Raw genomic sequence first — 13487 nt, forward strand, 5'->3', positions numbered from 1 at the left:
AAGCCTTCTAAGGACTTATAGCTTATTTGGTTAATTAGTTTATAATGTGTAGCAACAGATGACAGATTATTAAAAAAACTGCAACTCTTGCAGGCAAGCAATCAACTAGCTATGTTGTGGATGAAGATGCACTGGATTTGGACCACTGCACCTAAGTCTAGCCATGATTCAGTGACTCACTAATTGTGTAATTTGGGGCAAAAGGTATTTACTTTACATCTTTGAGTTTCCTAACGTATGTCATCCAGATAAAACCTATAACATGTAAGGCTCTTATGAAATTAAGATTTTTTAAAGGTGCATATAAAATTGTCTTCCTTCATAGCCCTTGTTTGTGATAATAAGTATTTTTTATAAAAAAGCAATTTATTGTGTTTTAACTTCTTCCTTGGTTTATAGTAATTTCAGAGCCTGAAGTGGCTCTGATAGAGAGCTTCCTTACAATGTAGGTGGCCTATGGTGTAGAGTCCCTCTCCTTCAGGGGTAGGCTTATTTATCATCACTGGAGATAGGTAAGCAAACAGCTGGATGGCAAGCTGTCAGAAACATTGTAGGATGCAAGTGTGGGTAGGTAGGACCAGATGGCTTTAAGAATCCTTTCTTGTTTGTATGGTCATAACAAAGTATCCTAAAGTGGATGTCTTCAACAACAGAAATGTATTACCTCGTGGTTCTGGTAGCCAGAAGTCCAAAATCAAGTGTCAGCAAGGCTGGGTCCCTCTGAGGGCTGCGAGGGAAGAATCTGCTCCAGAGCTCTCTTCGTGACTTCTAGAACATGTTCTGTGTTTCTACACATCATCTTCCCTCTACATCTGTCTGTGTCTAAATTTTCCCTTTCTAGAAGGAAAAATGGTATAGGGCTCATTCTAATGATCTAATATTAACAAATATATGTTCAATGACCCTATTTCCAAGTTTGGTCCCCTTCTTAGGCACTGTAGGCTATGAATTTGGGGAGTACACAATTCAACCCCCAATGCTATGACTCAGTGATTAGCATCCCCATGAGAAACAGAAGTCAGAAATCTCAGTTTTCTCTTAGTGCTACCACTTACGAGCCACGAACTTGGGAATCTCTCAATTCTTCCAGGCTTATCTATAAAATAAGTGAATTGGAGCAGACACAAATTAACTAGAAAAAGTTTCCTTCAATTTTAAACTGTCTATATCTATGTGTAAAGCAGGGATGTCTCAAAGAGCCGCTAGATAAGACAGTAAGTTAGGAGCTTAGAGAGTCTCTTATTGAAGACTCCTTATTTGCCCAGGATCATGTCAGTAAGAAAGTCAGACTAACAAACAGGTCAAATACATATTTTTGCAAGAGCAAAACTTCAACTCATTATGATTAGACTTACTGATAAAGGAAAATATGTATATAATATGTAGTATGTCTCCATCTCTAGTGATAGGAACACATTCATAACTCAAAATATCACTGCAAGGATTGATACAAAAAAAATAAAATAAAAGCAAATTACCACATGGGTTGTCATTAAAGCAAGAACTGAGTGGCAGGGAAAGAGAACTGAGGGACATTCTTTTGTTCTCACATTTTGAAGGGCAGGAAAATATGTAACCTGGTCAAAGAGTAAACAAACATTAACATAAGAAGATATCTGTGCTTTGTGCAATTGTTTAGCCTTTTATTCTCAAGCCTACACATCCTGTATTTAAGCCATTTTGTGCTGGAAAGTCCTTATATGTAGGCTTGACTTTTACAACTTCTAGTTTCACAGGCAGGGGTAGGGCTCAGCAAACATGCTTACATACCTGTTTCAGCTGAAAATATGTAAGATTTCATAACCATATGTTGCCTAAGATGCTTTTGCTGTACAAATACGGCACACAACACACAGAACTAGCTAGTCATCCGCTACATTTGTCTTCAAAGAACCAGGAACTTAGCCATCAAGACCATATTTCCTATGCCATTTTTCACCTGCACAATTTCCACACTTTCTACCTGTTGTGACTGAGAAAGACAGGTTTATTTTACTACCCATAATTTTATCTTGCCTCCCTACCTATTTTAGTGACAGTGGCAGTTGTAAAAACTTCGTAAGAACAGTTATTCATGTGTAAACTGAATTTATTTGATATCCCTCTGAATCAGACAAATGGAAGTGTGATTAACACTGTTTCTGTAAATCCAACACTGGCTGAAGGAGGAGAGGTATCTCTAAAGCTGGAACTGGTAACAAAGGACAGAGCCACAGGGGAGGGCGAAAGTCAAGAAAAATTTTTGAGGAGTTCCGGCTGTGACGAAGTGGGTTCAGAATCCAATAGCAGTGGCTCCGGTGGAGGTGTGGGTTCAATGAGCCAACTCAGAGCTTGGGTTAAGGATCCAGTGTTGGTGTAGCTGTGGCACAGGTCTTAGCTGTGGCTTGGATTTGATCCCTGGCCCAGGAATTTCCATATGCTGTGGATGCAGCCATTAAAAAAGAAAAACAAACAAAAAACCAAAACTTTTTGAAAGGAAATGAGACAGTGTGCCAATAAATATGGTAGCAGTTCCATTTTAAAGATGGAGGAAATAAAGATCCTGAAGGGCATCTATCTGAGGATAACAAAAGCTTGACTTTGAAATTTTCTATTTTGAGTTCTATATTTTTGGCATTCACCTACAATATTGTAAATGCATATTTAACCTATAGAATAATCTCTATATGTGAAGCACATTTCCTGATCTCCTTTTTTTCAGTCCTAAAGTGCCTCATTAATATTGTATGGTGACAGCCCTTCTGGACTCAAATGAAATAGCTGAGGAAAAATATAAATGACTGATTTTAAAGTACACTCTGTAGGCAATCACTGGGATTTCTAACTCGCTGTCCTTTTACACAACTGGAGTAAATAAATACATGAACCAACATAAAATTATAAACGCACATTAAGAGGATAGCTTGATGCTATGGTGCCTTACGTTTCCTAGTAACTGCATAAAATAATAATTTCAATTAGAAATAATCTAATGCATGAGACAGTGAGTAGGCTTTTAAAATTTTCATTGAGACATTTCCTCCAATCATGTTTCTTATGATACAACTGTAATGGCTCTTTTTCTTCTATTAGTTACCTGTCATGCATTTTTCCTGTCTGTCTATCTATCATGCATCTACCTGCCCTCCACTCATTCATTCAAGAAATGAATGTTGAGAGGCACAGAAAACCAACTTATGGTTACCAAAGGGGAAAGTGGTGGTGGAGGGATAAATTAGGAGTTTAGGATAAGCAGATATACACTATTGTATATAAAATAGATAAACAATAAGGTCATACTGTATAGCACAGGGAACTATATTCACTATCCTGTCATAAATCATAATGGAAAAGAATATGAAAAAGAATATGTATATATACAAAATATATGTAACTGAATCACTTTACTGAACACCTGAAACTAACACAACATTGTAAATCAACTATGCTTCAATTTAAAAAAAAAAGGAAATGTGTGTTGAGTGATATTCCAGGCTCTGTACTTTAGTAAGTAAGGTAAATATGGAACTGATCTCAGATCCCAAATTAAACCTTTACCATATCACTTTTGTCAGCCACCTTCAAGTGACTTCTCCTTCCCTTGACTCAGGTAGCACTTACTTACAAAATGTTTGCATAGAGTCTATTGTCTAATTTAATGTTTTTTATCTAGATGTTTTACCACTTGCTCATAGAAGAATGTTTTAAAGAGTGTTGAATCAACTAGGTCAACATCACAGTTACAAAGATCACTCCTCCTCCCTCTCCTCCTCCTGTTCTTCCTCTTCTTCTCCTCTCCTCCTCCTTCTTCTTATCCTTGTTCTTTCATTTCTAGGTCTACCAGAGTATGAGACACAAAGTTAGTGCTTAAGAAATGCGCAGTGAGTAAGAGATGAATTACCTCTTCTTCCTCTTACTGTTATAACAGTGCTATCCTTACAACAGATACTTTGGATAAAGCTATTTTTAGAAGACACATTTTTCAATGTATAGGATTATACCGATGAGACTCAAAAATTTGTAGAATGAAGAAATTCTTGAATTAATAAAGGAATGCAAAACTCATTCATGTATTTTTCTCACCAACAAATTTGAAATTGTGACACACATAAAAGCTTAAAAATTTCATTAAAAAATTTTTACTTTTAACCAGTTGGGATTCAAGTGACCTGACCCATAATAAGCATTCAATAAATGGCACCTATGAGTTCCCACTGTGGTGCAATGGGTTAAGAATCCAGCATGGCAACAGCTGTGGCATAGGTCACAGCTAAGTCAGGTTTGACCCCTATGCCACAGGTGTTCCAAAAAAAAAAAGACAGATATAACCACAGTTCTAAACAATGTCACCCTACATGCAAGGTTCCTAGTATTTCTGGGAGATAAAAACACAACCATAGATGGTTGTGTAAATTGGTACAACCGCTGTGGAAAACACTATAGAGGTTCCTCAGAAAACTAAATATAGAACTACTACATGATCCAGCAATTTCATTCCTGGGCATATATCTGGACAAAACTATAATTCGACAAGACACATGCAACCCTATGTTCACAGAAGCACTATTTACAATAGCCACGGTATAGAAACAACCTAAATGTCCGCTGACAGATGAAGGATTAAAAAGATGTAGTACATACATACAATGAAATACTACTCAGCCATAAAAAAGAACAAAATAATGACATCTGCAGCAACATGGATGCAGCTAGAGATTATCATACTAAGTGAAGTCAGTCAGAAAGAGAAGGACGAATATCATACAAGATCACTAATATGTGTAATCTAAAACATGGCACAAATGGGAGTTCCCATCGTGGCTTAGCAGAAACGAATCTGACTACTATCCATGAGGATGAAGGTTCAATCCCTGGCCTCGCTCAGTGGGTTAAGGATCCAGTGTTGCCATGAGCTATGGTGTAGGTCACATACTCTTGCAGCTCACATCTGGCAGTGCTGTGGCTGTGGTGTAGGCCAGTGGCTACAGCTCCCATTCAACCCCCAGCCTGGGAAATTCCATATGCCACAGATGTGGCCCTAAAAAAAAAAAAAAGATAAAAAAATTTATATGGTACAAATGAACATATCTACAGAACAGAAACAGGCTCACAGACAGAGAGAACAGACTTGTGGCTACCAAAGGGGAAGGCGAAGGGAGTGGGATGTTCTGGGAGTTTGTGGTTAGTAGATGCAAACTATTATGTTTAGAATGGATAAGCAATGTGTTCCTACTGCATAGTTCAGGGAACTATATCCAATCTCCTGGGATAGCACATGATGGAAAATAGTATTTAAAAATGTATTCATATGTATGACTGAGCCACTCTGCTATACAGAGAAAATTGGCCCAACACTGTAGATCAACTTTATTTTAATTAAAAAATTAAAAATAAACCCTAACCATAGAAAGATCATGCTTAAAGTACAGCTGCAGCAACCAATAACTTCAAATTCCCCCAATGCCCCACCACACAAATACCAGAAAGTAAGTTCCATAATGGCAGAGAATTAGCCTGTTAGTTTTGCTGCTTAATCCTAGGGGCCTGGCATAGTAGACCTTCAGTAAAGATTTGTCACATGAATGAAGAAATACTCTCCAGGAGGGTAAGAATTGTTCAGCATATATATTCATTCTCCCAGCTTCCCCTCCCTCTACCCACATATGTTCAAAATCTCAGGCTCTACCCCAGAATCTGCATTTTAGCAAATCAAAACTATAATGAGGTACGACCTCACACCAGTCAGAACAGCCATCATCAAAAAGTCTCCAAATAACAAATGCTGGAGAGGGTGTGGAGAAAACAGAACTTTCCTACACCTTTGGTGGAATGTAGGTGCAACCACTATGGAAAACAGTACGAAGGGTCCTCAAAACACTAAAAATAGAATTACCACATGATCCAGCAATCCCACTCCTGAGCATATACCTGGACAAAACTATTATTTGACAAGATACATGCAGCTCTATGTTCATATAAACACTATTTACAATAGCCAAGACATGGAAAAAACCTAAATGTCCATTGAAAGATGAATGGATAAAGAAGATGTGGTATATATATACAATGGAATACTATTCAGCCATAAAAATAATAAAGTAATGCCATTTGTAGCAACATGGAGGGACCAAGCAATCATCATATTAAGTGAAGTAAGTCCAAAAGAGAAAGACAAATACCATTTGGTATCACTGAGAAAAACGAGATGAATGAACTTGTTTACAAAACAGAAACAGACTCACAGACTTGTGGTTGCTATGGGGAGGGAAGGTGTGGAAGGGAAGGATTGGGAGTTTGGGATTAACAAATGCAAACTAGTACATACAGGATGGATAAACAACAAAGTCCTACTGTATAGCACAGGGAACTATATTCAATATCCTGTCATAAAAGAATCTACATTTTAACACAATTCCAGATATGATTCACATAACCAAAACGTATGGGAAACTCTTCTACAAAACACCTAAAGCTCACTTTCCTGCCTACCAAATGATAAAACTTCAAACACAAACTAAGAACACATTCAAGTTTGTAAGTGTGGTTGTTTGTAGGGTTGATGTTTTTGAAAATTAAGAACTAGAGTCAGATGCTAGGATTTGATATCTTTTTCTCTCTCAGTGTCTCTTTTCCCCCACCCTCTACCTTATTTGCTCCCTCTCTGGTAATGAAATCATTTTATACAGCGGAACAGCACAGAGTCAAATTTTCTATGCTCATTTGCCTTTTTTTAAAATGTTAAATATATTAACCAGAGCAAACTAAAAGCAAAACATTCCTCTCCTGAATTTGCACAGCTTTCTGCCTCCTTGCCCTCTGTGTGACCTCCTTACACTTTGTAGTGCATCTTTTGGAAGAAACAAGACTCAATATTTACTGAGTATCTGGTTGTGCTTACTCATTTAATCTTTGTGCCAGGAAGAAATACAGTCGTGGGAGGGGAGCATGGAGTCAGGTTCACTGTCACCCCCATCAACACATCCTCCAAAAGTTGGACATTTTCAATGACATTCTGAATGTTCACTATCGTCATGACTACTGAGAAGAATATGAAGAAAATATGTTAGAGAAATAAACAAAAACAAAGACAAACAAACTCTCTGAGACCCTTGGAGAAAACTGTCAGAGTATAGCTTTTTTCTTTTTTTTTTAAACTAGTTCACTCCAATGTAAACAACATACTTTTTTTAGTTTTTAAAGAACCCTCCATACTCTTCTCTACAGTGGTTGTGCCAATTTACATTCCCACCAACAGTGTAGGAGGGTTCCCTTTTCTCCACATCCTCTCCAGCATTTATTGCCTGTAGACATTTTGATGATGGCCATCCTGACCCAGTGAGGTGATTTCTCATTGCAGTTTTGATTTGCAATCCAAGGTCTTAACACAAGCCCATTCTGGGGTTCCATCTTCAGCATTTTAAAACTCAGCTATCTCTCCTGATAACAAACCTAAGAGATATTTCTCATTATCATTTTATGGAACAACTCACCAGGGCTCCAATGGATTTAGACTCCTGCCCATGACTGCAGAAATATTCCCCTTTTCTGATTTCGCATAGTCCTTTTCATTCTGCCAACATGTCAAGCCTTCTGTTGGCAACTCAGCACTGCCTCCCCTCCCTGCATCCCAAGGACAGGAGACCTGAGGCTTATGTTTTCACAGATCTCTGCTAGCAATGCTCTGTCTTAGATCCCACTTAAGAGAGGCATTTCGTGGGATTTGGATGAGAGTAACTGGGATTACTTGGCATCCTGTATTTCTGCAACTTCCTGACTCCATGAAAGCATGTAGAAAAACTAAGAGCCAGCAATAGCCTTCTCTGACCTTTGTTTGCCCAGTTCCTCCACATGTTTTATAAGCATATAAATCCTTATATTAATTCCCTTCCTGTTTGCAAGCCTAGAATAGTTTCTGTTTTTCTCACCAAACCTCCACTAAGACAACCATAAGGACAGCCTTTCTCTCCTGTCCTTGAGTTGCCATTCTAACCTATACATCATTCTCTAGAAAAGCACCCACATTTATAAATATTTCTTTATTTGTCCAGCCTTTCCTTTATAAACTAAATTATTTCATGACAGAGGTCATAACCTAATTTTTGTTATTACTGTTCTTAGCACAGGGTAGAAACTTGATAAATAGCAGTTTGACCAAAGCTCATACTACTTAGAAAAGACATATTTCTTCACTAAATGGCATTTACCTACTTCCAGAATTGGTTTATTTCAAGAAATGCACACACAGAATGGGATCTCTGAGACAAGTATTGTCCTAATCACTGAAACTACAATGTCTTAAGAGATTGACTGATAGAGAGGTGGTTCATGGAGGAATTCAAGGACAATTCCTTTTGTCTGAAAGCTACTGGAACATCCAGAGATACAACACCCTTAGGTCCAGGGAGCAGCTTCTGTTGCTATTCCCTAAAAGTTGGCTTTAAGTAATTTAAGGGTTCCTAATGGTTTTATTGAATGTCCTATTTTTTATATCCAAAGCCCAGATCAGACCCCACACTTGTTTTTCTTGCTCTCCTAACTGTGCTTTTTTTTTTTTTCTTTAACAAATGTTACATGATTTTTCCTGACTCACATCTGAACCCAATGGTTTATACTCTCATTTAAGGATAATAATCAGAGATATCCACTTATGTATTTTTTACATGTATATGTTTAAATTTTTTCCTTTACTATTTGCCACCTCTTATCCCAAAAAGACAGATGATTCTATTCTTACATTCTCAGAGAAGTAATATAACAGGAAAACCATCTCTGACCATCTTGAACTTTGTTTCAAAAGGTCAGATGAAGGAAGGTTGTAGGATAGCAAAGAGATAATAGCAATGGGCACATCTGGGTAGGAGGAACCACTGAAGCCTCACAAGTTCATGTCCAAAGTCAAGAGCTGGGATCTAAAAGGCCATGCTCACCAGGGGCTCACTGTTCCATCATATATGTGGATACTTGAAGAACAGAGGAAGTCTCCCACCAAAAGTTGGGTGGACAATCTGTTAAATTCCAGAACTTCAGCACATCCTAAAACAATTAAATTTCATTTTCCTGAAGACTAATGGAATGGGCTTTTGAACCAGAAATAAAATCGATTAACAGCAATAAAAAGTTACATTCAATACACTCTTGAATTTGTGGATTGAGATTCACACTTGCTACCAAATCAAGAACTCAGGCTAGTACTTAGAGAGATGCTCTAACTCTCAGTCCAAAGCTATTGGATTTGGGGCTTTGCAATCATTCCCCTCAGTTGGAAGTAAAGAGTAAATTAACCCATGACTAGCTTGACTAGTAGCAATAACCAACAGGTATAGCAACAGAGGGTCTCTTTTTTAAATGGAACAAATACCAACCCAAGTCAAAATGAATCACAGAAATAAAAAGAACCAAGTAAAACTATGGCAATCAGTTGGTGAACTTACACAATCGAAATGAGGATTTACAGGCTATCTGTGGACATAATACTATCCCTCAAATAGTGTTCATTACAGACTGAGCTCTGTTTTAAAAGATTTAATCCACATAATCATTACCACAAGCCTATGAAGTAGGTTGATTATTAGTCCCATTTTATAAACAGAGATATTGAGATACATGGGAATTATGTGACTTACCCAAGGTCATGATGATGGTTGAGTTAGCAACTCTGAGACTGCTAGTCTAGCTCAGAGTGCAACTGGACCAGCACACCAAGCTGCCTTCATCCACAAAAGCTCAAATATTTTGAACACTTTAACCCTAAAGGAAGAGATTATCAGGTCCACTCCCTTTATTTTAAAGATGAGGAAACAGTAGCCAAGAGGGTAATGATACTGGCTCAGTGTCCTACAGCTCAAGCTATCACTGATATCATTTTTTATGACAAATAATACTCATTGTCAATCAAATTAATCATTTTGCTTTTTAATGTTTCCCAAAGGGCAAATTAAAATTTTAGCCCAGCCTTTCACAACCTTCCAGGAATTGTACCTTACCTCCTCTAAAGCGGACATGAGACTTGAGTCACAGGATGCCACGCAGTCTCAGAGGCCAGGTAAGGCTCCTTGATGGATCATGCTTGGGTGTCTGGGAAGCAGGATGGTGCCAGGAAGGCAATTACCAGTGGAATAGGCAAGGATTTCAGAGGGAGGAAACCCAGGCACTTTAGTATGGTCATTCGAGAGTCCGGAAATTTGAGTCCCAGCAATTTTTTTTTTTTTCTACTCTTATTGAAATACCTAGAATTAGAAAACTCTACTTTGGAAATCTGATCTTTATGCTGCTCTACTTTTGTTCCATCAATTTCAAAAGAAGATTCCTATGAAAAAACGCTTCATGCCCCCAAAAGCAAAGCAATTACTGTGATTGTCCCTGGTCTTAGTAAAGGCTAGCATATAACTGTATCATCTCACTGGCATGTCCAAAGTCCCTGTGAAAAAGCATGATTAAGGAAAATAAGACTCACTTCTGTCTCCTCAAGGAGAATGATCTAATTGTGGGCAGATTTTTTTTTTTTTTTAATCCATCATGCGGACAAGATGTCGCAACAAGAAATCTGTATTATTTAGCTCACTGGGCACTCTTAATCCCCTTTGCATTGGTTGTGTTGACATGTCCCGTCATTGATAAACTCAGACCTGCATTATACAGCTGCTGAAAGCCGAATCAGATGATACTAGAAAAAAATGTCACTCACAGGCTTCTAACCTTTTCAACCTTTATTTCTATTTCCATCCTAAGAATATTGTCACTTTTCATACAAAAACACACACACATGAAAAAAAAACCATGATGAATATGAGGAATCTGCCAACTTACAAAGACATGCTTAGGAGTGAAAACAGAGGAAAGTAAGTATTGAACTTGGGGAGAGAAGGCTGTTGATAAAGCCCACAAAACAAAGTCATTTAAGAAAGACAAGTTGAGGAACTGTAGCTGAACAGGAAGGAAAAAAGTGAAAATTCATGCTACTAGAACCCTAAGTTGTTTCAAGTTAAAGAGGAAAAATGTGCTCTAAACATGGAATGTATCACTCTTGTGATTATCAGGGTCTTCTTTATTAAATTAGAGAAATAACAAATTTAAAAATTAAAGTAGAAGGCCCAGAGAGAGGAAACATGCATTTAAGTTTTCAGACATCTACTTGAATTCAAATGCCCTATCAAATTCATTAAAACTCAAGTTAAACTATGAATAAAATGGTTACTGTTGCCCAGAAAGGCACTAAAAGGGAAACATGAACTCAGGATCAACCCAATCAGATGGAATCTTTTTTTACTTTCCCTTGAAGGAGCCTGGCTCTGGGGATCTTACACAACCAGGCAGACAACTAACTCTGCTGGGCTTTCAGACAAGCTATGGAGTAAAGCATAGAGTAAAACAAAGGTGGTGACCAGCTCACCCCTGGCCCTTAAGGTTTCCCAGTACCTACCACCCTTGCATATGCATATTTGGCCATGGGACTTACCGCATTAAAATTGGGGAAGAGGTTGACTGCGGCCGCAGTGTCAAGAGGAAAGGGAAGAAACGGCTTAATATCCAGCGATGGTTGCAAAGGAGGGGCTGGTGGACGGACCAGGGCTGGGAGAGCAGGACTCTGGCATGTACCACCTGCACAGAGAACAAAGGGAGTGATCAGGGACATTGTGCATATAAAACGCACGGCACACAAACACTAAGGTCTCTTTTGAGTCCAAGAGGCCAGCTTTATGGGTCACTGGAAAAAACAAGACATGGAGTGTATTGACTTCAACTGGGAACTGGCCAAGGAGCAGATGTGCCATTAAGCAGAGGAAGCCAATGGAGCTGCTCCCTTTTCCCTCTTGGATTGTAACTATCTGGTTATGTAAGTAATTATTAAAATTTCAAACATTTCATGCTCCCCAACCCATCCTTCTTCTCCTTCCTAGAGCTCTGGATCCAGTCAGCAACAAACCTGTAACCAAGATCCCTTGATTCAAAGGGAAAACTCCTCCGATGTTCCCCCATCCTTCTTTGAAAATGAACTTCGGCTCAAAGTATGCATCCAGTCTGAGTGATTCGTTTACAGAGCTGCTCTTTTCCACCCCATCCAAAGCTCTGGCAGCAAGATGACATGAACCTGGCACGGAAAAGAAACTTAACCACAAACACAGGCAGCCGTACCTTACTGCCCAGGCAACTGGAGGATTAAAACCAACAAATCCAGCTACAAATCATGTGATCTCTGAGCTACTCAGCACCCCTATGGCTTTGAACATTCAAGACTACCTGCCTCCTTTCCAGTCACGAGTAGGTGGAATGTAGAAGGTCACCAATGAGCAGGCAATGTAATATTATGGCAACACAGACATCTCCTTTGCATACCAGTGTGTAGTCGTCTGTTTGCAAGGGAGTCACACCTTTGCCCCCTGTTCTAGGACTCCACTGGACTCAGAAGCTCAAAGGACAGAAGCCCACCTCCGTATTCAGTCTCTCCTATTTTGGTAACATTCCAAAACATCAATTTGCTGTTAATTAAAGACTGTTTGAATCCTAGGAAACTGTTAAAATATGCCAGCATTCTTTTAATCTGAGAGGCAAGCAACAGACTGTAAAAACCTGCTGGTGAGAATCCAAAAAGCATGAAGAAAACAAAATGCAGTGGGATTTTTCCTTTCTCATGGAAAAGAATTCTAGGAGACAGAAAAGAGAAGAAAGTTTCCTGTCTGTGCCACTGACTTGCCTGCCATCTTGTTTTTAAAACAAAGTAGCATGAATTCCCGTACCAATCATCTTTACAAATCTCAATATCAGTTCTGGTCAACTGACCATCATTTTGCCCTTGCTTTACCTGACAATGGTAAACATTTGAAAAAATGACTCTTCCATGCTAAAGCCAACCCTATTGGACCAGAGGCTCTACTAACAAGGTGGCTGACTTAATACTGATAACAGAAGCCATCCACACAGGATTTAATTAACCATACCAAAAACACCATTAGTTCTCCAGGCTGCAGGTATAAAATCAGCTGGAGCCAAATTAACAAAAACAGTATTTTTCCCACTCTTTTTTACTTCCCTCTTGAAACACGCCTCAATAACAAGTCCAACAACTGCACATTTGCATCAGGAAACCACTTAAAATAAAAAGTAGTACAAGTCAAGAAATAGAGGGAAGGTGTTAAAACAAACAGAAATAAAAGCAAAATACAACAAGTCTACATTCACCAGAGCACACCGTAAACTTATTTTATTGTCCACCTGGTGGTGTACGTTCTTAGAGAGGGCATTCATAAAACTCGGATGATAGGCCTGTCATAAGTTTAGTATTGCTAACAAGCTTTCTTTTGGTGAAAAGTTAAAGAACCGAAATAAAATTTTGGTGGGTGAATCTTTAGAAAACGCAGAAGTAAAATAAGTTTCAGTTGAAATCAGTGGTGTGGTTTAACAAGTCCACAAATAAGAGTGAGCTTTAAATAAGTCATTTTAAATTATTGTCTGTGTCACATCATGCTTTGCAGAAGGTATTGATATACATTCATTACCTTGATTGACCCTAA

The 13487-nt window shown here is 38.5% G+C and overlaps 1 protein-coding gene across 1 annotated transcript in view; it reads right to left on the bottom strand.

The window, feature by feature from the left end:
- Positions 1 to 13487, bottom strand: part of ZNF385D (zinc finger protein 385D) — a 330406-nt gene that overhangs the window by 228850 nt on the left and 88069 nt on the right. The window contains exon 2 of the mRNA XM_047769116.1: positions 11435 to 11577. Within this exon, the coding sequence (XP_047625072.1) occupies positions 11435 to 11577 (143 nt within the window). The remainder of the gene's footprint in view (positions 1 to 11434; positions 11578 to 13487) is intronic.

The sequence above is a fragment of the Phacochoerus africanus genome, chromosome 1 (assembly GCF_016906955.1).
Source record: "Phacochoerus africanus isolate WHEZ1 chromosome 1, ROS_Pafr_v1, whole genome shotgun sequence".
Lineage (NCBI taxonomy): Eukaryota > Metazoa > Chordata > Mammalia > Artiodactyla > Suidae > Phacochoerus > Phacochoerus africanus.